The 26,448-nt window shown below is 42.3% G+C and overlaps 1 protein-coding gene across 6 annotated transcripts in view; it reads right to left on the bottom strand.

Moving 5' to 3' along the window:
• Positions 1-26,448, bottom strand: part of TEX2 (testis expressed 2) — a 104,054-nt gene that overhangs the window by 20,800 nt on the left and 56,806 nt on the right. For all 6 annotated transcript variants that reach the window (XM_046674762.1, XM_046674765.1, XM_046674763.1 and 3 more), the window contains exons 3-7: positions 21,467-21,667; positions 20,181-20,520; positions 18,475-18,722; positions 7,291-7,437; positions 2,097-2,196 (exon numbers count right to left, since the gene is read on the bottom strand). In XM_046674762.1, coding sequence (XP_046530718.1) covers positions 2,097-2,196; positions 7,291-7,437; positions 18,475-18,722; positions 20,181-20,520; positions 21,467-21,667 — 1,036 coding nt within the window. The remainder of the gene's footprint in view (positions 1-2,096; positions 2,197-7,290; positions 7,438-18,474; positions 18,723-20,180; positions 20,521-21,466; positions 21,668-26,448) is intronic.

Here is a 26,448-nt window from a genome sequence, read left to right on the forward strand (position 1 = left end):
ACTATAACAGAACTTTGCAGACTTGGAAAAACAGAATTTGATCAAACTTTTAAAACCCACAGGCTTTATGTCTTTATCATTCCTTTCTTTAGTAACATTTCCTCCCTTGTTATACGAGGAGGCAGATCTCTAAAACTTGCCCTGAAAGGGGTTAAAGCCTCAAATGAATTAAAAACCAGCAAAGCTTTGATCTGTATAGTGAAACGTCTTGCTGCAGCTCCTGCTCCGGAAAGAACAGGAAAGAGACTTTAGACTTAAGCGTTTGGTGAATTTCACTCAAAGCCTGACAGAGTTGCCCTGGGAGGCTGCAGAGTTCAAAGCCACAGGGGCACTTCTCAGAGGCTACAATGCCCAGCCGTGGCCTGTTTCACTCTCGTTGGAAATTTCCACTAATTCAACAAAAAAGACAGTCCTGAGATAAGAGACTGCTAACACATTAGAAAATAGAGTATGTACACATATTATTTACTTTCTTTAAGCCTGACTTTCAGGAGGTTTATGATAGCTGATCATTTACCAGCTGGTTACAAGTCAATTCCTAAAGAGGCAAAGAGCAAAGGGCAACCCAGAGCCCGTCGGAGCCAGAGGAAGACAGGCAGCCCCCGTATGCCGAAGGGGCAAAGATCCTAGCTACACACTCAACACACAGATAGTGCATCTTTTAAAATTTCACATGTGGTTAAAAGAACCCTAGCTAAACCATCTGCAAATAATCCTTTCTAGTTTTATCTTAGTGAGCCAGAAATTAACCAAACCCAGGAGCACTCAGATTTATCAAAGTGTAGACATAGTTAAGTGGTTACAGGCGATCTCAACAGGTAGGTATTAGGTGGACTTCTGGATTTGCAAATAATAGTCTGGTCTATCTTTTCTGAAATGGATGTAATGCTGAAAACATGGAAATATGGGCTCACTGTCAGCTGAAATATTGCGAGAGAAACAGCAGCGCTAATTGTAGTGCCAGAAATCAACTCTTTGTATTTATATCAAATGCATACAACACAGAAAATGATTTCACTAAATATGATTCAAGAGCCATATGATATAACCAGACATAGACAAAAGAAGATGCTATCGTCTCTAAATTTTACAAAACATTTACTCAAAACAAATATCACTCTCTTGAAAAGCTGTAATTATTTTTCCCCTACCTTGCTCCTGAGCCTTTGGAAGAATAATGTAAACCCAGTTCAGGTGGAAAGAGGCTCGTTTAGAAGAGGTCTGATGCCGCCAGGACAGGGAGACTTCTTCCTGCCTGTCACAAACTCATCTAGCCTACCTGGCTCACTCTTCTCAGGAAACTCCCGTGTATTAAATTTTCCATCACGGTTCTTTAAAACCATATACCACAAAATACACATAAACCTTTACATCATAATTTTATCTAAATTCTCTGTACATTCTAATCAACTCTTTTTCCTCCAACCCACAAGGGTAGGTGTAAATAATGTGTCAGTAGCATGTGTTAAAAATCCAATCTGAAAACTTTCTTCCAGCAGAGAGCCTTACTCTCAAAATATTGCTTGACAACATATGTCTTCATTTTTCAAACACTTAATCAGCGCCTACTAGGAGTGGTAAGGAACATAAAGATGTAAAACATGAAGGTCAAAGAATCTGCACCCTGAAGTTGGGGTGAGGGAAAGATGTGAATTCACATGAGGAGAGGCAGCTCCTGGTAAGAGTTCAGGCCTGGGGCAGATGCCCACATGAGGCCCATGATGGTGGGCGGGGCTTAAATCCAGCCCACTACCTTTCACCCTGGCAGGGGTTGCAGCCATCTAGGGCAGGGGCTGTTTTCTATATTACACAAAAGCTCAGGCACCACTAACTGGCACATGGGTGTCTTTGGACTGGAGAAGGACCTGTAAGGATCCGAGAGACTAGAAGATTAGGAGGAGGAGTCCTGATCTGTTCCCCATCAGTTTAAGGCTATAACTGTTAAGAACAAAAGACAATCAACATGAAATAGTTAAAAAAAATTCCCAGCTCCCTCTAAACACAAAGCGTTGGTATTCAATCTGCAGAGATGGAGCTATTTTAACACTCTAACACTATAAAGGGTCAATTCCTCTCTAGAGATAGTTAAGAGTTACCTTGGTGATCAACGTAAGGCTTGAAGGCCTGAAGGATTTTTGGCACAGCCACTCCCATGTCAAGTTCTGTCAGAGTTAGCTCATTCATAAAGTAGGGGAGCTGGAGAAAAGAAGTAAACAATGAATGAGACGTTAGTAACCTGGTAAATGTTAGAATTCAACATACTCTCAGAAGGAATGATGGTCAAGGTTTGGGGGATACATTTATTTAACCAAAGTTTATCGAGCACCTACCACATGCTAGGCATTGTACTACACACAGGCCGTGGGTAAGTCAGGGAGGGTGCTTGCTCTCCGGAGGTTTATATTGGAGGAGCAGAAACAGACAAATAAGTAGACAAGTACATATTATAACTTCAAAGAGTGATGAGTCCTACAGAGAAAATAAGGTAGATAACGGTTCTCAGGGAGCCTGGGGCATGGGAGGCGGGTTAGCTATTCTGGCTGAGGAGGGCAGCGAAGGCTTCTCTGAGGAGTAGCATTTGCCGAGACCTGACTGTGGAGAATGAGCCAGCCGCACTGGTCAGGTTAGTAACACCAGAGTTGGGTAAAGTGTGGAAAATGGACCTCTCTTAGACTACTAGTGGGGAGTTAAGAAATCGCTACAGAATTTCTGATAGGCAAACTCACAACATGTATTAAAATCCGTAAAAAAAATCACATCCCTTGACCCTGTGCTAGACATTTTCCTCTGCCTCCTTGGATTCCAGTTCCTCACTGTACCCTGACAGGCTGGTCTGAGCTCCTCACTGTACTCCAAGAAGCCAGCCTGCATGAGGCAAATCGATGGTCTCTCTTGCCATCTGGCTTCTGGTTGGGCTTGGCCAATGAGATACATCAATGGCCAGGGGAGCTGGGAGGTACATGGAGAAGAGTATTGTCAGGCATTTGCCCCCTCCCTCTATTCAAGGCCAGAGCTCTCGTCAGACAGGCAGCCCTCTCCACACAGCCATGCTGCCCAGGTTCCGGGAACTGCTTTTGTCCCTCCAGGAAGTGGCAACAGCTCCCCACCCCTGACAGCCCTGGGGTACTGCACTATCCCTTTCTGTTTCTATACAGCGGCCCACATCTTTATAAATCTTTTATTTTTTTTGGAGGAAGATTAGCCCTGAGCTAACATACGCCACCAATCCTCCTCTTTTTGCCAAGGAAGATTGGGCCCTGAGCTAACATCCATGCCCATCTTCCTCTACTTTATATGTGGGATGCCTGCCACAGCATGGCTTGACAAGCAGTACGCAGGTCCACACCCGGGATCCAAACCGGCGACCCCTGGGCCGCCAAAGCAGAATGTGCGAACTTAACCACTGAGCCACCAGGCTGGCCCCTAAATCCTCTCTTTATTAAACTCTCCCCTCAGGTTACTCCATTTGAGTGTGCCATCTGTCTCCTGCTGGGATCCGACTAATACAGCTATCGGTAGAAATTTACTCAAGGGAATAACATGAGAGTGCTGCTATCACACTTAGAAATTCCTACTTCACCTCAAGACTACAGAATTAATTCATCTATGTTTCCTCCACCTAGATTTACTATGTATTTTTTTCAAAAAATCTTTAGTCCATTCCTAATTATAGTATAAGATGTAAATTCGGAATTCAGCTTAATTTTTTTTCCCAATGGCTAGTCAGGTGTCTTAACCTATTGATTGAACAATCAACGCTTTCCCTACTAATCTGTACCACCACCTTTAAACATGTGATTCCCACCACACTGGAGTCTGTGCTGAGCACTCTGTTTTCTGCCAGTATCAAACTGCTTCTATTACTGTTGCTTTACAACACATTTTAAAATCTGACAAGTCCCTTTCCTTTCTTGTCCCCCAGAATTTTCTTATTCTCATGAGCATTTCTCCAGATGAACAAAGAGTACTTCCGTAAAATTTAGAATTAAGAGGTTTTTTCAAAAAAATTAAATATATGCTGAACATTCCCTATGAAACAAGGTAGCATCTGGTCAGGCATGAATTTAATGCCTATTTTGGCTGGAACTCTTCAGCTGTCTTTCTTCAGAGAAACTTAATATGCTTTTAGGACTCACCAGAGAACGTCATCTCTGATGAAGTTTGCAGGGGTGGAGGGGTTAATTTAAAGAAGTTATGATGTTGGTAGTTGCTGTATTTGGAAAACCTTTTTCCAAAGCATCAATGTTATGTGGTGGTTGGCCTTCCAATCAGCCTACAGAACACTACTTGGCCAAGAACTTAGCCAAAATCTTGCCCTTTGCCCCAGTCCTTTTTGTCTATTATTGTCATTCTAATACACGGTGTTTCCGGAGCATGCTGGGTTTCTATGGGAACAGGAGTCCAACACTGAGCCAGGGGAATGAATACAGAGACAGCAGGAACATGATGTCCCTCCTGTGTCCTGCCAACCTCCCATCCCATCCCATCCTGCACCCTGTAGTCTCTGCAAGGGCAGAGAAAGAACGTGAGGCAAGACCTAAGATGAACAAGGGGACTGAAGGAACCAGGGACTGAGAAAGACTTGGCAGGTGTGAGGTGGGCTCTAATTCCCAGTAAGCAGAATGGGGAGGGCAGATCAGCAGGGTCTGGCTTCCTATTTATTCACCTGAGTACCCGACTCCAAGATTCCAGAACATCTCTAACCATCCCTTCTTGTTCAGATCTCTGATTTAAATCAAAACTCTCAATACCAGGCCCTAGAGCAGCCTCCTTCCTAACCTATCTTCCTCTGCAGGAGAAGGCAAGGAAAGGTCACTGTTCCTCCTGCTCTTCTCAAGAGAAACTCTCTTCCCACCCACAGGGCACCACAGTGAGAGAGGAATCCACTGCATGTTCTTTACCCTCCTGAGTGAACCCAAGTGGGGACTGGACACTCAGGTGTATAGGACATTCTCAGGTTGTTGGGTGGTACATCAGAAGCTGTGTGCAATAACAGCAGCATTTGCTGACACAGGGCACAAAAGGCCCATAACTACTGAGGGCCCCAAGGCAGTGCTGGAGCAGTCAGCTGAGGCCAAGAGTGTACTTGATGTTGGGGCAGAAACTCAGCTTGTTTTAAACCCATCACTGGGCACTAGTTACACACATAGGACTGCTCTTTCACAACATGACTCATTATCATGTGCAAGGGTGACAATCTGAGACTGCGGGGCAAGGCCAGAAAAGAGTTCTCCATGTGTCAAGCCTTCAACGGAAACCAGCAGACAAGGAGACCTTTGCCACAGGGACAGCTCAGGCTCCTCCAGCCATTCTGGCTCTTGCCTGGCCATTAACCAATACTCACTACTAGATTTAAGGAATAGCTCTTCCCAGGGATATTTGGATATTGGTGATAATAAGAGTTCTTTTGGCTGGGAGTCCTTTGCCAGTGGGGTAGCAGGTTCAGAATTGCGGTAATATCCTGCTGCCTTCCTGTTTATTCGGTTGCCAGGGTCCCCTTTGGTCTGCAGGGCACTTCATGGGCAGCACTCAGGGCAGGGAGGAGGTGCTGAGGCTGGCAATGGAGGGAGTACAGCGTCTGCCTCTGAACTCCCGGTACTGCTGGATCTAGGCTACTTGTTCTCCATCCTAACCTTCTAGCACTTCTGACCTCAAAAAACAAAAGGGAGTTCATGAACTGCAAAAGCCCACATGACAGGCAAAAGGAGAAGATGAAAATAAAACACTTTCCCTCAACCTCCTCTGGAATGAAGGAGCCCACCGTTCTCCACAAAGGGGGCACAGGCTCCATGGGCTTCCAGCTCCAGAAAAAAGCATGGAACACTGCCCTTTCTGAGTTTGTATTGGAATGTGGGTAATGGAGAGCAGTGTCCCGTCTGGAGTTCAGGCATGGCCTGCTTTCTGTTGCACACTGCCCAGACCCATAGCCCTCCTGCTCAGGGGAGGGCCATGAAAGTCTCTGGGAAAAGAAGAGTGCCAGCCCCGCCCGTGTGCCTTGACCCAGGAACTCAAGCCCTCCATCATTTTCCAAAAAGAGGAAGAGGTTAAGTGAGCTCCAGGTTGGCGAAATGACGGCCTCTCATTTCCAAACACAGGAGGGTCATTGCCGCTTCCTGTTCTCCCTATAGACCTGGCTAGCAGAGCAGGTTCAACCTTCAACTCACCTAAAGAACACAAACAGGCTAACCCCTGTCAACAGAGCCCTTCCAAATCCTTGCCCCAGATTCTGTCTTGAAATCCATTCTTTCAGCTTAGGAGGCAGTCTCTCCTCTTCATCAGCGACTAGGAAGGGATGTCACTGGCCTGCAGTTGGCAGTCAGAGCTTACCAGAGCTTGACTGAGCCAGAAAAGGCTCTGTTCATCACCCAAAAGAATCACATCAAATCAAAGCTCCTTCATGCCCACATTTTCCTTCTAATATAATTTTACCTTAGTTCACAGTTTCCTAACCTGGAATCCCTGAACTCTGAAGTCGTGGGCAAAATTCTGTGTCACTGTGCACTTTTCTAGGGAAAAGATTCATAGGTTTCTGCTTCTCAAAGGTATCTATGACCCAAAAAGACCCAATGACTTAAGCTGCTGACCGTGCAACCTCTCAGTAAAGATTTGGGGACCAAAACGTCCTAGTAACCTAAATAAGGTCAAAGGTGATACTAAATGAGTCATTTAGTGGCAATCGTAAGGAATACTTCTGCAATTTAAACTCACTTCCAAGTGCGGCTAGATCAGCACCAGGACTGTTTCTGCAGCAAAGAGAGTGCCCAAAATAAAATACTACCTGGCCAAAAGGAAAGGTCAAACCCAGACACATTTAGAGTGCAATGCTAACTTCCCCAGCTTTGGGAGGGAGCAGGACTTGAAAAAGAGATCTTCAGTAGTCTCATATTTTCCTCAAAGCGTACACTGTGCAGCCTAGATGTCCATGAGGCTGGGTGGGCTCTGGACATACAATTTAAGTTCATTACTAACTTAGATAACAGAATTCTACACGACAAACCAGTGACAAAAGCCCACATTTTCCCAAACCAATTTCTGGATTAGCACCTAAAGTGGATAAGAATAAGGGCAACACAAGGAAAAAAAGTAAACAGGAAGGTTCACTGAGTCCCCAGATGCAGTTAGTCATATGGTCAAGGTCATGGCCCAGATGTGTCATTTGGTAAGAACTTACTACTCTTCTATGTTCCACGCTTTAAACCAAGTTATTTTTCACTGAGGATATAATGGTACAAAACCTCCAGAAATTAAGAAATGTGAAGAATTGGAAGCCTCTTGTGTGGAAAACAATACCTTTATTTTGCTGAGTTTCATTTGAATTTTCTTAGACACCAGATCAGACCAGTATTTCTCTCCTAAGAAGTCCCAAAACATTCTTCCAAGCAAGGCATTCACCCAGGCTTCCTGTTCTTCCTCTTCAGAGGGTGGAGCCTCTGGCAACTGACAAAAGAAAAGAGACCAATATTAGCTAGACAGCAACTGGAGAACAAGACAGGTGCTTATTTTTATAAAGCCACTAAAGTTTCCTCCCTATAGAGATGAGAGACCATGTGAGTGGTATGTCTTTCCTATAAATCGTAAGTCCCACATTATGTCAGTGAATAGAAAAAGGGAGAAACAAAAGCCACCATCACAGATAAAAACTCTTCATTGTCTATTTTCTTTTTCTACCAGTCTTCCTGTGAACCAGCTAATATTTCATACAATTAGCTCAGCCAAATTGCTCTGCCCCCCAAATTAGCTTGGTACCAACATTCTCAATCAATGACATATCTGATCAAATGTCTGCCTATCTTTCTTCCAGCTAAGGCTCCCTGGACATGTAAATTGTCAGCCTGGTCCTTACCAGGCAGCCCCAAAGGTTCTCAATGCCCAGGACTCTTACATTCAGCCTGGTTCTAGTGAGCTCACAATTCTCTTGGGCGAAAGTCAAGGAGTACTTAAAAACACTGATGCCTGAATCCTACACCCAGAGATACTAATTTAAGTGGGTATCAAGATTTTTAGAAGCTCTCTCACTGATGTAATGAACAGGTGAGGTTAGGACCACAACCCTGGATTAGAGAGAGCCACTTGAAGGAATTTTGTGCAACTCCTACAACTCTTCTCACTAATCTCAGCCCCATGAAATACTCTGGGCCTCACCTCCACTTGATACAACCCATCTGAAACATCTGTCGTGGCCAATGTGCTGAGAGAAGAGCAAACCTGGGTTAGTGTCCAATTTCTAAGGCTAATTATTAGACTACACATTCTTGCCCAGAGAGGGCCAGGGTGGGGGTAAAGGAGGAGGAGGAAGCAGCAGCGACAACCACTGAGCGTGTGGTGAGGTTAGGGGGTTAGTGCAGGTCAGTGCCGTTGTCACTGTTGCTGTCCATTGACCCTGCGCCAGGCCCTATGATAAGACTCCAAGTTCCCTTATTTATGTCTCATAATATGCCAGAAAGATAGAACTTTTACTTCTATTTTAGGGATGAGAAAACAGACTCGGAACCATTCAGCGCCTGCTTGAGGCCCCTTGTTTATCTGCACATCACGATGCAGAGCTCCCTTCTCCCCAGTCTCCACCTGCTCTGTCCTGTGGGAGGCAGGAAGGGGATGTGACTGGCCCCTGGTGTGACAGACATTACCCTATGCTGAGGTCTCTAATTAGACCATAGCCTTATAGAAACAATTAGCCTGGGAAAGCAAACACCAAAATAACTAGAAATGGAGAAATCTGTGAATTGTCCACCTTTCCTCTTCCTTCTCTTGTTTTTATAAATGCATCTATCTTGCCCTCACAGGCTGCCTGCAGCCATAGCACACACCACACACCCTCATGGTCTCCATGCTGTGTGCGTTCACACCAGTGCTATCTGGTGTGGGCAGCTGTGATTGTGCCCATGTCACAGCTGTGTGCCTATGCCAGGAGCACAGTACACAGGTGGCTTGGTGCTCACAGATTTGACACTGGAGATCTGATGATTTGTAAGCACCCCAAGGTACCTATGTGTGATTTTTCTGAAGCCTGGGGTTCTGAGGGTCTGACTCAGGTGAACTGGTCACTAAGCCTGTGCCAGGCGCAGCAGACTTCCCAGCACCCACCTGTCCACCAGTCTTGTCAGAGCTTGTGCCAGCTCTCTCTTTGGGGGCCACAGGGTTTATTGTATTTTTCAATCTAATGTTACAGCATATAAGGGGTGAGATTTTATGTTTTAGGAGTCTTTCAAATTTGGGTGTTTTCAAAGGTCTCCCTGATGAATGTTGGTGACTCTCATTTAAAAAAAAAAAAAATTGGGGCCGCCCCGTGGCCGAGTGGTTAAGTTCGTGCGCTCTGCTTCAGAGGCCCAGGGTTTCACTGGTTCGAACCCTGGGTGCGGACATGGCACCGCTCATCAAGCCATGCTGAAGTGGCATCCCACATGCCACAACTAGAAGGATCCACAACTAAAAATACACAACTATGTACCAGGGGGCTTTGGGAGAAAAAGGAAAAATAAAATCTTAAAAAAAAAAATTAAACTCTGGTTTAAAAAATAATACATTTTGGCTACTCCATTTCAGAAGACGTGGCTCTACCTCACTCATTTTTTTTTTATTTTAATTAAGATCATGATAGATTACAAGCTTGTGAGATTTCAGTTGTACATTATTGTTAGTCATGTTGTGGGTACACCACTTCCCCCTTTGTGCCCTCCCCCCACCCCGCCTTTTCCCTGGTAACCACTGATCGGTTCTCCATGTCTATATGTTAACTTCCACCTATAAGTGGGGTCATATAGAGTTCATCTTTCTCTGTCTGGCTTATTTCGCTTAACATAATACCCTCAAGGTCCATCCATGTTGATGCGAATGGAACAATTTGGTCCTTTTTTATGGCTGAGTAGTATTCCATTGTGTATATATACCATATCTTCTTTATCCAGTCGTCAGTTTCTGGGCATTTAGGCTGGTTCCACATCTTGGCTATTGTAAATAATGCTGCAATGAACATAGGGGAGCATGGGATTCTTGGGATTGCTGATTTCAGGTTCTTAGGATAGATACCCAGTAGTGGGATAGCTGGGTCATAGGGTATTTCTATTTTTAACTTTTTGAGAAATCTCCATACTGTTTTCCATAGTGGCTGCACTAGTTTGCATTCCCACCAACAGTGTATGTGGGTTCCTTTTTCTCCACAACCTCTCCAACATTTGTCACTTTTGGTTTTGGATATTTTTGCCAATCTAATGGGTGTAAGGTGATATCTTAGTGTATCTACCTCACTCATTTTAATGGCTGCAGAGTATTCTCTCTGTGCTTTTCTAGGGCTGTAATGTTGCTGTAATGTCTTCTGATATTAACCAAGACATTTCTACCACAAGGTCCTGGTCGGAAGAGTGGAAGTCTGTGATCAGTGAGCACTCAGGCATGCCACAAGTTGTACATGCTTTTTGGAAACATTTTTCTTTCTGCCTGAACATCTGCACCCCACCCCCAAGGGACCTGGTCCAGCTTTTCTGAGGTTACCGTCTTTGAGTCACATCAGATTACAGTAAACACTCATCCAAGGACAATGCCCTCCTCCCCCAGGAGTCAGGCAGTGCCAAGCTGCTACCCACATAGGGCAGCGCATGTCTTACTTAGATCAGTGGGCCACATAAGAGAATAGCTGCTCTTTCCCTTTTCAAGTGGGAGAGTACACCCTTTAGTAACCTTTCTTTACAACCCTCATTATTCACAGGAAACAGGTTTAGCACAAAATAGCAAGAAACAAAGGCTATTTCACAATCTATGTCCAAGCCAAAGGCATACGATGTGGAAACAAATTTCTGAAATAACTGACAAGCAGGTTGTTTTTCCCTTTCAACAGTTCCTTTTTCTAATGCAGGCTTCTCTCCATAGACTCATCGGGAACAAAGAAAAATCCAAGAGCAGCAGAACACTGACAATTCATCAAAGCAGCTTTACGAACAAAATCTGGATTCAACAGGCTGCCAGAAAGAACTCTCTTCCATTGAATGTCATAAAAATTTAAGAGCTTAAAGAGTAAATGTGCATATATTTCCCAGCATTGCCATTTTGGGAGTGTGAGAAGAATATTTATTTTATCATTTCAACTATATACATACATTTAGAAAGGGTAACTTTCCAAAAAAACAAAAAAGGTGGGGGGATTTCAATCGTCCGAGGCCAAAGAAAGGCTATCCTGTCTGAGTAGCTTGAGATACATTTTAGTAAAAATTAACCTCCAAAGTAAAGTAGTACAAACGTACTTAACTTTGTGGTGCAACATTTCCTATTACAAATAGCTAGGAGACCAACCCAACTTTTGTGTTACAAAGAAAGCTTAGTGGCTCTGCTCCTAAAGGTTCAGTCACACACAGTCTGGTGCCATGAGGGTTTCACAAAGGGCTGCCTGGTCCAGAAGGAACGCCCTTCCCCCAGGTCTCTTAGCTCGTTTCTTCAATTATGAAGGCAACGCAGAGTCACTGTATTAAACACCCATAATCCCACTACCCAGATATACTTTTTTAAAACGTTTTTATTATATTTCCTTTTATTATCCCCAAAAGAAACCCTGTAACCATTAGCAGTCACTCTCCATTCCTCCTCAACTCCATTCCCACCACCACCATCACCACCAGCCCAAGGAAATCATATTTTGTTTCTGCAAATTCGCCTATTCTAGACATTTCACATAAATGAAAGAATACAGTATGTGTCCTGTGGTGACTGACTTTTTTCGCTAAGCATGTTTGTCCATGCTGCAGCATGTATCAGCACATCAATCCCTCCTATTGCAGAAGAACTTTCTAATGTGTGCATATACCACACTTTATTCACTCATCAGTTGATGGACATTTCAGTTGTCTTCCACTTTTGGCTAGTGTGAATAATACTGCTATGAACATAGTGTACAAGTTTTTGTGTGGACATAAGTTTTCATTTCTCTTGGACATATACCTAGGAGTGGAATTGCTGGATCATATAATAACTCTATGTTTAACATTTTGAGGAACTACCAAACTGTTGTCCATAAGAGCTACACCATTTTACATTCCCACTAGCAATTTTCAAGGTTCCAGTTCTCCACATCATCACTAATACTTGTTATCATCTGTCTTTTCTATTATAGCCATCCTAGTGAGTGTGAAGTGGTATCTCATTGAGGCTTTGATTCACATTTCCCTGATGGCAAATGATTTTGAGTATTCTTTCATGTGCTTATTGGCCATTTATATATCTTCTTTGGAGAAATGTCTATTTGGATCTTTTGCCTATTTCTTAATTGGGTTATTTACCTTTTTACTATTGAGTTTGTAAGAGTCCTTTATATATTCTATGAGATACATGATTTGCAAATATTTTCTCCCATTTTTGTGGGTTGTCTTTTCACTTTCTTGATGGTATTGTTTGCAGCACAAACTTCTTAATTTTGATGAAAACCAATTTTTTTTTTCCTTTGGCTGCTTGTGCTTTTAGTGCCTTATCTAAGAAGGCTTTATCTAACCCAAAGTCAGGAAGGTTTACTCTTATGTTTTCTTCTAAGAGTTTTATAGTTTTAGCTCTTAATTGAGGTCTATGATCCATTTTGAGTTCATTTTTTTGTATATGGTGTGAATTGGGGGTCCAATTTCATTCTCTTGCATGTGGATACCAGTGCTTCCAGCATCATTTGTTAAAAACACTATTCTTTTCCCCACTGAATTGCTTTGGCACTCTTGTATTTTTTTTAAAATTTATTTTTAAATTTGATGTATGGCTTCATTTTTTTACTTATTATCTGAGAAGTACTTTCCAATTCTTCTTTTAAATGTTTAAAAAGCCTACTTTGAGGAGAGAAAGAGGAAGCCTTGGAAAATCACTCTGCCAGACACAGATTTCCTGATTTTTATTTGATTCCTATTTGCTTTGTAGGGTTCTCATCTCCTGAAAAACCCCAAACAGGGAGTAGTATCTTGTGACCCAGTTTATAGGTAACAAGATAATTAGTGAAACTAGTAAGAATAAGGACAGGATTCTCCAAACCTCGGGTGGTCTACATATCTCTAAACATGTCTTAAAACCTTCCATGGAGAAGGAGAATGGAAAGCCCTTATGTGATATGAACATCAGAGCCTTGCTCGTGCCTGGAAAAAAGGCACACCACTGCCTCACCGATGGTCCTCTTTCCCAGGCAGGCCACTTCAGGGCACACAGAACTAACAGCCTCTCCGGCCTCAGATCCCTGAGCAAATCCGCAGCCTGCCTGTGAGGTCTCCCTTCCTGAGATACCCCACTAGAGGTAAAACTATCCCATCTTTAAACATTTTTTTAAAAAGAGTTTTCTTATTTTCTTGTCTTCGGAATTACTATTTAATCTCCTCAAACTGAGTAGACTACCTCAATAAAGCTCCGGGTCTCCTCAGCCAACCTCATGGTCTCTCTCACTATTCTAGAGGTTAAGCTGCCTGAAAAGAGGGAAAATGGCACCGAGATCACAGGGGTTTGGAGACTTCAGAGGCTGGCACAGCCTGTGATTGTGGGACAAAGCAGAATACAAGGGAGTCAGGGCTTCATGACTAGTTACTAACCACTAAACATCTGGAGCACCAGGCCCTTTCTCCCAAAACAGTGGTATTTTATAATTCAAACTTTGAGTGCCAAAGTGATTTCAATATACAGAAATCCATGAACATGTTTTTAATTATTATGGGTAAGAATAACTGCCAAAAGTGTTTTAGCATTAATACAAAGCTAGTTTATATTTGCTAATTATAGCACTGTGTGTTTGTAACATCAGTTTGGTTCCTGAGTACCAGTGGTCCCATTCACCTTCTGACCTAGTTTAGCACTGGGTTACATGTGAGAAGGAGGCCAAGTATGTGGAAGTTGCCATTAGACCTGGAGTCCTCAGGGTAAGAGATGCTTTGATCATAGCCTATAAGAGGACAGCAGCGTAGGAGTGAGGAGGGGAAAGGCTGGGTCAAAGGCTGGAGCTGTGAACCAAGCCACCTCTATGAAAGAGAAGGGGGAGCATGCAGCTCTGGGTAAGCATCTGGGTGGTGGCTGACACTGACCATGTGACAGTATAGCTTGAAAGATTGTCAAAGATTCCTTGTATCTCTGAGTCCTTTGAGTCCCTCTTAGACTCAGGATATCAGAGGCAATATGGACCCTAAGAAATAATCTGGCCCAGTCTTCAGCAGGAAGGATAAGCACTAATGACCACATCCACAAGGTTGACATTTGGCGAGACTGTAGGAAACAGGTACTCTTATTACGGGTGGGAACGAAGACTGGTGCAATCCTTATGGAGGGGATCTGGCAATATCTTACAAAACTACAGATGCTTTTACCTTCTGATCTAGCAATCCCATTTCCATGATTTCACTCTGAAGATACACGCTCAACAATACAAAAATATACGTACATAAAGTTATTCATTGCAGCAATGTTTGTAATTGAAGAATACTGGAATCAACCTATATGCTCATTTAAGAGAGAGATTGAATAAACTAGGGAACATTCACACAACGGAGTACTTTGCAGCTGTTTAAAAACAAGGAAAGGGGGCGTGATCAATGAACTGATGTGGAATGATTTCCAGAATGTACTGGTATGGTAAGTAAAACAAGCAATGTCCAAAAGAGTATCCATAGTATGCTACCCTCTGAGTAAGACAGAAGGGGAAATAAGAAATCCAGAAAGGATAAACCAGAGCCTAAGGAGATTGGTTCACTATGGGGAGTGAGTGGGAAAGACATGGAGGAATACAAGGAATACGGTGGGGGAGATGACACTTTTCCAAGTATGCCTCTGTGCGGCTTTGATTTTTGGAACTATGTTAATGTTTCGCATGCACAAAAAAAAGAAAATAAAGTCAAGGGTGGGTGGAAAATATCCTCATTTGCTCGAATTGCAAAATTAAGAAATAAAACTAGTAAAGAACTATCACCACTAACTTATAAAGAAAAGTATTAAAAGTAATAAAAGTAGTATAGGAACACTGTGGCAGATCTTATTTTCCAAAAACGGTGCAATGATATTACCCATCCCAAAAGCTCTTCCAAGAATGTGCTACTCCCTCAGCAAGAGGTGGCATCTATGCCCCTCTCCTTGAATCTGGGAAAATTTTTTGACTACTTTGACTACAGAGCATGATGAAAGCAACATTGTTTTACTTCTGAGACTAGGTCATAAAAGGCAATAGAGTGTCTGTCTGGCTCTTTCTCTAGGGATGCCTGCCCTTGGAACCCAGTCACCATGCTGAAGGAAGCTCAGGCCACAGGGAGAACTAAGGCTCTCAGCCCCAGCAGAGCTCCCAACCAACAACCAGCATCTACTTGTCAGCCATGCGAGTGAGCCATCTTGGAAGTAGATTCTCCAGCCCCCAGGCCAGCCTCCACAGCTGACACTGTGGAGCAGAGAGAAATCGTCAGTGCTAAGCCTGGTCAAACTACAAATTTGTGAGCAAAATAAATAATTGCTGTTGTTTTTAAGCTACCACTTTTGGGGCTGTTTGTTACACAGTAACAGATAACTCAAACCCCTATTTCTACCTTATTCAAGACCATCTTAACTACCAAATTGCCCCTGAAAGCCAGGACATGGCCGACAGAAGCAGGCCAAGTGGATGCAGAAGCCAGCACTAAAGATCACACACTTTCTTCAAAAGCCCCTCTTTCAAAGACAGTTATCTCCATTCACACAGTTCTAGCTCTCTGGTTTCCTAGCCCATGCAGATTAGAATCATTAAATTAAGGGTCGGGATGGGAGATGGGGACAAGCGCTCAAGGAAAAGCAACTAGAAGGATACATACCAACACCAGTCAAATGACAACCAACAGAAAATACTGCAGAATCTGCCCTCTGGGATGGCTCAAGTGAAAGGCTTCCTGATCTCAGGAGCCTGCATGACGACAGGCCTTAATTTCCATTTGTTGTACCGAGTATTTAAATTATCAAGAAAAGATTAAATCATCCTGCCTAGGGGACCAGGAAGTTCAACGTGTTTTTTAAAGATTTTCATCAGACTTAGAAGAGGGAAAAAAAGGTTTTCGTACTTAAAGGGGTAAGTGCCAAGCACCTGGAAAGGAGGTTTGTATTTGAGACTCCTGATACTGACAGCAATGCTGGGTCGAGGGGCTGGGCTGTGTGCCATCGGGGCCTCTCAGTCCCTCCTGGGACTTCCACAGGCCAAAGTGATTACATGATACAATAAGTGCATAGAACATACACTGAGGAAGCAATGCTCCAAAACATGTGTGTGGTTTTTTTTTAATTTAAGGAACTCTTTTATTTTTTTTTTAAGATTTTTTTTTTTCCTTTTTCTCCCCAAAGCCCCCCAGTACATAGTTGTATATTCTTAGTTGTCGGTCCTTCTAGTTGTGGCATGTGGGATGCTGCCTCAGCGTGGTTTGATGAGCAGTGCCATGTCCGCACCCAGGATTCGAACCAACGAAACACTGGGCCGCCTGCAGCAGAGTGCTCGGACTTAACCACTCGGCCACGGGGCCAGCCGCTAAGGAGCTCTTTTAAATAGCAAATATTTTGTTAGATAATTTTCTTACATCAGCGCACAATTCTCCTCCTGAGTCTGAGAGTCCAGACAGCTAATAACCCAGGGAGAAAGGGAATTTGGAGGAGGGGGATTCACTGGTGGTAAAAGGATGTTTCTAGAACAGCTTTGTTTTTTTTTTAGGAAGATTAGCCCTGAGCTAACATCTGCTGCCAATCCTCCTCTTTTTCTGAGGAAGACTGGCCCTGAGCTAACATCCACGCCCATCTTCCTCTACTTTGTATGTGGGACGCCTAGCACAGCATGGCTTGCCAAGCAGTGCCATGTCCACACCCAGGATCCGAAATGGCGAACCCTGGGCTGCCAAAGCAGAACGTGTGCACTTAACCACTGCGCCACCAGGCCAGCCCCTAGAACAGTTTTATATTACATCACACTAGCCTAGAGGTAGGGCTAGCTCCCATTGTAGCAGATAAGTTAGGTCCGAGGGTAGAGGCAGTGGGTCAGAGGCCAGCAAAGGCATACTGTCTTTTTGCCCTGATAAAGTAGGTTCGGTGAGGGTTCAGGGGCCTCTTCCATACTGAAGAGGATCAATGGAATGAATAAAGACCAAAGGCTAAAAGCACAAAGAGGAAGGCACCAAATGCTCCCCCTTAAGAACAGAAACATGGTCACTAAAAGAGATCAAACACTTTAGTAATTGAATATGAAAAAAATACGCTTCAAGGTACTCCATAGGCGGGGAGGCTGTGCCTTAGAACATCAGCAGGAGTAGTGGCAGGAGGCCTCAAATCAAGCACAGTTTTAGAATGACCCACCAAAATGGTCGTAGTGGCAGCCAAGGGGCCTCGGAGTTGCAGATCAGGTTTTGCACAATCCATCACTCAGCAACTGTGAAGTTACCTAACTTCTGTAAGCCTCAGTATCCCCATCTACAAAATGGAGAGAATACCATCTAGTTTGTAAGACTCTTCAAGGGACCAGAGTAACTCCAAAGTTCCTAACAGAGTCTGGCATATGGCAGCTTCTATTATTCATCTTACTTATCACAGATGATCTTGAGTCAATGTCCAGCTTGTTACACTGTGGAAATAATACCGTAGGTAAATTTCAAAAGCAGTGGACATAGCTGAGGACTCTGAGAATTTGAGAATACAATGGTTACTGAGGAATTAGACCTCCACTACTAATGATTCTGTGAACTGCCTACTGAATACCTAGTTGCTCAGATCAAAAAGCTAGGAGTTATCTTTGACTCCTCTGGTTCTCTCACACCTCACATCTAATTCATCAGCGAATACAGCCAGCTTCCCTCCAACACATACCCCAAACCCAGCCAAGTCTCACCACCTGCTGTTACCACCTTAACTTCAGCCTTCTCCACTACCATGATCACCTCCCACCCACTCTTTTCCTCCTAGAGCCAATTCTCCATGGAGAGGCACTTATCTTTTTAAACTTAAATCAGATCTATGTGATTCCCCACTCAAAACCCTCCCAGGGTTTCCCACCCACCTTGGACCTGGTCTGATGAGGCCCTACTTCTCTGTTCCTTGCACATTGTCCATCCATACCGTGCCTCATCACAATACCTTGAATACTGCAACCACCTCCTGCTTCAGGGCCTTTGCACTTGCTGATCCCTCACCTGGAATGCTCCTCCCATACTTATCACCATGGCCTACTTCCTCACTTTGGTCAGGTCTCTACCCAAAGGTCACCTCTTCAAAGAGGCCTTCCCTGACTGCTGATCTAAAATGGCAGTTCTGGCCACTTTCCATCCTTCCTTATTTGGCTTTATTTTAATTCTTATCACCACCTGATGTTTGTTTCTTGCTGTCTCCTTGACTAGAGTACAAACCCTCTGAGGGCAAGGCCCTTGTCTGCCTTGTTCATCACTGTGTCTCCAAAGCCTTGAACTGGGCCTGGTATACAAGAGGCACTCAAAGTGCTTATATATGAAGGTTTCAGTAGAAGAGCACGAAAGCCACAGCCCAGGGAGCCAGCTTTACCTTTTTCCCAGTGGTGGGGCTACTCTCTGCACTCTGCACGGGGCTCCTTTGGGGGCTTTGGCTTTCATGGGGGACACATCTGGCCATGTACACGCTGTAGTCCAGAAGCATCTTCTGCCGCACGCTGCCCCCCAGGTCCTTCTGCTTCAGCTGGGGCACAATCTCCTCCACGCTGCCTTTGCTGCTGCTGCGGCTGTGAGTCGGGTGCCCCGAGGGACTGTTGTGCCTACTGTGTGAGGGCAAGAGCCCTGGGGCAAAGAAGTGACAGCTGTCAATACAGAGGAAGAAAACGACTGCAAAGGACAGCCACGCATCACTTAACAACATGGACACATTCTGAGAAATGCGTCATTAGGTGACTTTGTCATCATGCGAACATCACCAAGTATACTTACACAAACCCGTCTAGTATAGCCTACTCCACACCTAGGTTATAGGGTACTAATCTTATGGGACCACTGTGGTATATGTGGTCCCTCATTGACCGAAACACTATATGGCACGTGACTGTAAATGGAACACAGAACAAACTCCACTGGTTTAAGTTGAAAAACAGTTAAAATGCTATCAAATGACTGTTTAAAAAATATTTATAAGGTTATTTCCCACTCTGAAAAATACCTTCCCCTCTAATGATAATTTTTTAGAACAGTTTTTATTCTTCTCCAAGACAATTCAGAGTCCTGGAGCCATGAAATGCATCTGGTAGGTACTTTTCTCTTTTTTCCTGGTGATCCTGAAGGGTCATATAAAGGACTGACACAACCCCAGGGGCAAATGGAAAGTGGGCAGAAAGCTAACAGCTCATCCACAGCTCATGGCCATTCCAAACACGCCAACTTTCATTCAACAAATTTTTTTTATCAAGCACTTTCTCTGGGCCAATTCCACATTAAAAAGAAGAATAAGATATAATCCCTGACCTTGAACTCAGGCACCTAGGCAAATAAATCACTATTTTCTGTAATAAGCATTGTAACTGAAGCACAACTAAAGGACTTTCATGGCGGGAAGAAGGGAGTAACTGCCTCTGCCCAAGAGAGCTGAAAAGTGCTTTCTCCAGTACTGACTTTCATAAGTACTGACCTCTGGACTGCCTCTCAAGGGAACACTTGGCATTTTCCTGGCCCAGATGGGGTAAGAGCATTCTAGGTATAGGGAACAGCATGTGTAAAAAGCACGTTTGGAGAAGGGTGAGAGATTCAGTGAAGTTTCACGCAGAATACATGGGCAGAGGGATAGTAAATGAGCAGAGGTGCATGGTTATCAGTGCAAATGCAGGGAGTCAGGAGGCCAGAGGATTCAGCATTTCTATATTCTATGGCCATCTTAGGCTGGAAGGACATGTTGAGGGCCAGCAGCTTGAGAGCACTAGCTCCCTTCTCACTCACCTTCTTATTATAACTAGGGTTCTCCTTTTGCTTCTTCTCTCAGAGGAGTCATAATATGTAAAAATAAATATAATCCTAAGGAACCAGCAAAAGCAAAAAAAACATACATCTGCAAATGGTTCCATTATTGGTTAAATGATTCAGCACAAGGGTTGCAGTGATCAGCCTAAGAGGTAAACGATTCATGAGAACACGTCTTAGGTGGCAGACAGTTAGCAATTCAGGGTGGGCTTCCTTCTGTCGTACCTGGGAATCTCTCTCAATTCTCTTACAGGCCTTTTAAAAATAATACACATTTAGCACACATATCATTACCTGGTTTACTTCCAGAGACACCAGGTGGCTTCTTGATTTCCGACTTCAGCTTAGATGCCAGAATAAATCTCCTAAACCACTCCTCTTTTTCTCGGCCAGTTCTCCCAAAGAGATACAGTATCTGATCTCGCTGGCTAGATCTCGTTCCCTCCTGAGGAGGGGATGGCTTCTTAGGGTCCTCGACTCCCTGCTCTTTCTCAGTTGGTGGCTTTTCTTCAGAAGTCTCTTTATCACTCTGGGCCTTAGACATGAAGTCATCTTGTCGACCAAGCTCGATACAAATGGGGTACTTTTTATTCCAGATTCGTTTTCGAGCCAAACTTTTAGGTACAAGATAAATCTACAGAGAAAGGGAAATGAGGATTTACATACTAAATTAAGAATTGGCTACATTGTGCATTGATATTATGCAGAGCACACATGAAACATTATATTCTTTTTGACTAAAATGATGAATGTGAAATAATTACCACCTGTCTATAACATGACTATAGAAACTGGAATAAATTTTTAGAAACAACTTGTTATTCTTCAAAATCATTCCAGAAGTAGATATTTAAGAATTTTGCAAGAGTTACAAATATCTATAATTTTCAGGTAATAGTAGCATAATAATTGTTTAGCGAATTATCACCAACTAAATTTGGATATCAACTAGGTTTAATGACCCTAGGCCAAACAAGCTGGGGAAAAAAAAAAGAATTCACCAAATTAGATCTAGTTGGGAAGGTCAATAAAGTTATACAAAAACTATTTTAAATATTTCTATCATTTTGGGGAAACTTAATATCACTCACATGAGTTACAAGACAACCAGAGAACCTATAGCTTTTCTGAATAACAATTTACATTTCTCAAAACCAGAAGTACATAGTACTTTTATCAAAATGTAGTTATTTTGCATACTCGTAATTTCCACATTTACAGAGCCTTCATTATTTATTGCCCTAATACAACACAAAGCTTTTTGTTTGACTGAAAAAATTTAACTCTCCAAGTCAGAAGAGTGTGCAATGCCTGGCTCCTGGACCAGCAGCACTGGTATCACTTGGGAGCTCATAAAAACGCAGACTCTCAGGGCCCACTCTCAGTTGCTGAATTAGAATCTGCATTTAAAAAGATGCTCAGAAGATTCATATGTAGATTAATGTTGAGAGGCAATGCTCTAAATTATGCTAATGCTTTAAAACACACACAACTTTAGGACAGAAAAAAAAATACAGTGAAGCAACCAATATTTCAAATGCTTTTCAATCATCTAAGATTCCAAAATTAGTTGGGCTCACCTTGCTGTCTGAGAGATCGTAGATTTTCTGGCTGATGTAGGTGACCTCTGGCTTTGCTTCATTGTAGCTTGCCCTCCTGGATATATTTTTATTGGGCTTTGAAAGTCTTAAGGTACCACCCTCAAGTCGAACAAAGACTGAATGTGTCAAAGTCGCATGGTAAGTTTCTGGATCATAGTTGTAAATCTCATTCATCCATCCCTGATGGAGAAAATCTTCCATTAGTAAAAGTAGAATAAATACACTTCTGATTCAATATGAAAATGATGACCACTGTGGTATGCAGGACACCGAAACCAAACTTTAATATGACTCGAGCGTCAATTGATGACTAGAGGTTGCTGCAACAAGTGCTTAGCTTGACGGATAATCAGTGCTGAGAAGTAATTTGGTATGCTTTTTATAACTGAAAACCTGGATTTGGGGGGAGAATAATAATGTCCATTATCCTAAATAAAAGTTTCTTTTCCTGTTTTAAAACTAACAAGCAAATCAGGACATTCACAAGTTTTGTTAACGTAAACAGAGCAAGTCTCTGGGCCTGACCTCCTCTGCAGGTGGGTAATCCTACACAGTCTGGCCCTCTTAAATTAGCCAAACATGTCCTCTTCTCAGCCCACCTGCAAACAATCTTTCAAATTTCAGAGCATATTAACTCATGTTACCATTCCAGGACTCAGAGGACCCCTACCACTCACTGAAATCACACAGTAGAGCAGATGATTGAGAATTAGGCATTAAATCATAGATATGATCAACAATATGTCAAAATTCAAAGATATATAGTAACTTAAATGAATAAAATTGTGCTCTAGGTTCCCTCCATCAACATAAATGTATACATTGATTTTTAAAAACAGCAAATATACTGGTGTACACACCACACACAAAAGCAGAACACACGAGAAAACTGTGCTAAAGCTAACCTCATAGCTGTAATCAATATTCATCATTTAACACTCTGCCTGCCCTACAGTGATTTTTCAGATGAGTGGCCCAGACCTCTTTAAAAGAAGTTCTCTAGGGAATTTTACTCCATATCTTCCCACTCCTCTCATTTTGTAAATGTCTTTGTACTGAGCAGAGAAGTACTAAAGATCACTACACTGAAGGCAGGATTGTCATTCTTTTCAAGGAATAGCCATTTCCATGGTGAGTCCCTGAGTCTCACACTAAAGTCCTGAATTGAGAGCCTCTGCAAATAAGGAATCCTCAGAATTCTGTTATTCATTTATCAAAAACATGTGTTGAATCTATTTATGTATCAAGTAATGTGTCAGGAGCTGATACAAAGATGAAAAAAGGGAAAGGATTCTTGACCAAAGGGTGCTCCAAAACCGGCAGGGAAGAATTAGGTCTTCATTTTGCCACCCTACAACCCCACTAGGGTAACCATCAGAGAAAAGTCATCACAAAGAGTACCCTGAATGTGTTATGGAAGTAAAAACAGACAAACACTTCTTTGTCATGGGAGGTATGTGTGAAATTTAGAAACCAATTAGACAGATTTATATACCTCAGTATATTTTTTGCATGAGCTAGGAGTACCTCCTCCCCTCCCAATGAGTCACTTGTATCTATTCAAAAATGCTGAATGAGTATGCAGTGGCGATGCAAAGAGGGTGTGATCTACATGTCTGTAAAGAAACAGCAAGGCTCAGAGCAATGAAGTGAAAAAAGGGACAAGGGATACAGAGCACAGTGGGGCCTGAGGCGGTCTGTATTTTCAGAGCATCAGTTTGGGTGGCTTTATTTTGCTAAGTGTAGAACTAAGTACATTTTTAGGTCGATAGCTTTTTGTCTTTTTCCTTAGTCTGATATTAGGATGAAGTGCATCCATTGATTTTCCAATGTTTAACCAGTCTTGCATTCTTAGGAAAATTATACATAAGTCATGATGTACTGAAGTTGGATCATACCAGCTCATGAAAGCTGACTCTACACATCTCTTCTCAACTCCGTGTTTAGTGACTTCATATTGATAGATTCTAATTGGCCATGGTGGGAGTTTTTACACATGGAGATCAGTCAACAGTACAGAGGGCTCCCCAACCCCACTCCAGAAAGCCAGTTTACCAGCACAATACTATTATCCTTTTTATATACACTGCTGAATTTGACTTGCTATTACTTTGCTAATTTGTCCCTATAAGTTCATGAGGGAAACTGGTCTACAGTTTTCTTGCTATATCTTTCGATATTAGCTAGCCTCATAAAATGAGTTGGGCAGTGATCCTCCTCCTCCTTTCTGGAAGAGTGTGCATAGAATTAATATTTCTTCCTTAAAGGTTTGGTAAATATGCCAATGAAGCCATCTAGGCCTGGAGTTATCATTGTTGAAAGGTTTTAAACTATGAATTCAATTTCTTTAATTGCTATTGGACTACTCAGGTCATCTATTTCTTCTTGAGTGAGCTTTGGTAGTTTGTGTCTTCCAAGGAATTTCTGTCTATTTCCTCTAACTTGTCCAATTTCTGGGCATAATGTCATTTGCAAGATTTCCCTATTGTTCTCCTAATGTCTGCAGAGTCTGCAGTGATACCCTCTTTCAGTCCTGATACTGGCAATTCGTGCTGCTCTCAAACCTTTCTTCTTTTCTAATAAAAGCATTTAACGCTATTAGTTTCCCTCTAAGCATTGTGTCAGCTGCAATTTTTGATACATTGTATTTTCAATTTCATTTGACTGAAATTATTTTCTATGTTCCCTTGTGACTATCTTTGGACCCATGGACTAATTACAGGTGTGTTGTTTAATTTCCAAATATTTGGGAATTTTCCAGATATCTTTCCGTTGCTGATTTCTAGTTTAATTCTATTATCGTCAGAAAACATGCTTTGTATAATTTCAGTTCTTTTAAATTTGTTAAGGTTTGTTTTATGGCCCAGAATATGGTCTATCTGGTGAATGTTACACGTACACTATAAAAAATATGCATTCTGCTTTTGTCAGATGGAATTTTCTATAAATGTATGTCTCTTTAAACAATGTTTGTCTAAAATGTTTTAAACAAAGATTTTCACCAAGGATCTCCTGGCATATAATACACAGTTTTCTTTTTATCCAATTTGGTTACATAAAATACTTTCTTACATATAACACATTTAGCAGGCCTAAACTTCTAAAGGCAAATAGATTAATAAAGAACTTGAAGCAGATCTGATTTTTCTGGGCTGCTTCAGAGCCATGCTCAAGGGCAGGTTGTATTTTCTTGCAGAGCTACTAAAACCAAGAAGAATCCATGGAGGGAGGGAAGGAAGGGCTGGTACTTAAGAACTTCTTAGGGTCAGGGAATGACTATGAGATTAAAATAGCAACTTGCCATCAGTGTCATTTACGAGCCCTTTGGCTCTTCTTGAGTCATTTCACTCTGACTGTACATCTCCTGGCTAGAGTAAAGCTACCTGAGGAAACAGAGCATGTGTGGTATCTCTGTGGGTCCCCATCATAACATCTTAGCTGAGATGCTCAACATTTAATGACTGTTTTGAATTAAAATAATCATAATTTGATATGACAAACATTTCTGCAACAATATCTCCATATAAAAGATTCTCCATCAGTTTCCAACTACGTAAGGTTATTAGTAGACATGTAGAAAAGTCAAAAGAATTAACATGGTACTGGAATTTTGGACAATATACCCAGCATTACAGTTATCATCTAGTCACCACCAGACTAGAAAGGCTCAAGGGAAAAAAAGACAGGCATTATGTTACGAAGTTACTCTCAAGTAGCAGGACAGTCTCTGTGAAACAAAGTACTGCAAGCTATAGAGATTTTTCCCTTTCGAAACCCCTGAGACAAAACAGGTTAATTATCTGATTTATGAATAAGAGAAATTTAGGAGTAAAAGGTTGTTTCTCTCCAATTGCTTTCATTTTGTCTTTCTTTAGTCAGCAAATGCAGAACTGTCGAAAGAAGCAATGTCCAATGGAAATATGTGAGCCAAAATTTTAAATTGTATAGGAGCCCTATTAAAAAAGAAAAAAGCAGGTGAAATTAATTTAATGTATTTTATTTAACTCAATATACCCAAAATATTATCATTTCAACATGTAATAAATATTAAAGATCACTAGGTATTTTACATCCTTTGTTTTGAACTAAGTCTTCAAAATCCACTGTGTATTTTACACTTAGAGCACATCTCAGCTCCAACTAGCTACACTTCAAGCACTGAACGGCCACACATGCATGGCTGGTGGCTACTGTATGAGCGCACAGCCGATTCTGGGGTTCTGGCTTTTCAGACCTAGACACCTAGCTGAACCAGAATGGTCAAAATCCGCCTCTCTCCTCTTGCTGACACTTGCAACGCGTAGTTTTATGTTGTGTTTTACTAGGTGCTTTACATAATTAAAGGAGAGAAGATAATCTAAGGAATCTCCAGATGAACATTCTACTTTATAAATTCAAAATCCTTTTAAAAAGCTAACATGCAATATTAAAAACTCAGGAATAAGGATAAAAGTAATCAGGTAAAAGGCTAAAGTTTTTATTTTTTAATTTTTTTCCATTGTTTTATTTATTTATTTATTTATTTTTGAGGAAGATTAGCCCTGAACTAACTACTGCCAATCCTCCTCTTTTTGCTGAGGAAGACTGGCCCTGAGCTAACATCCGTGCCCATCTTCCTCTACGTTATATGTGGGACGCCCAACACATCATGGCGTGCCAAGTGGTCCCATGTCTGCACCTGGGATCCGAACCGTTGAACCTCGGGCCGCTGAAGCGGAGCGTGTGCACTTAACTGCTGCGCCACCAGGCCGGCCCCAAAAGGGTAAGGTTTTAAAAAAATTCCTAAAGTTCTATAAGAACATTAAAAGATAATCTACAAACAAAGTTACATCAAGTTTTTAGCCTATTCCTCTGGTTTTTAATAGAAAAGACGACAAGACACACAGGCACGCGTGTTGGGATACAAGTCCCGCATCAGCTCACCTGTTCACAAGACCACTTGGAGAAGAGCCACGCTTCTG

This window comes from Equus quagga, chromosome 11, assembly GCF_021613505.1.
Source record: "Equus quagga isolate Etosha38 chromosome 11, UCLA_HA_Equagga_1.0, whole genome shotgun sequence".
NCBI lineage: Eukaryota > Metazoa > Chordata > Mammalia > Perissodactyla > Equidae > Equus > Equus quagga.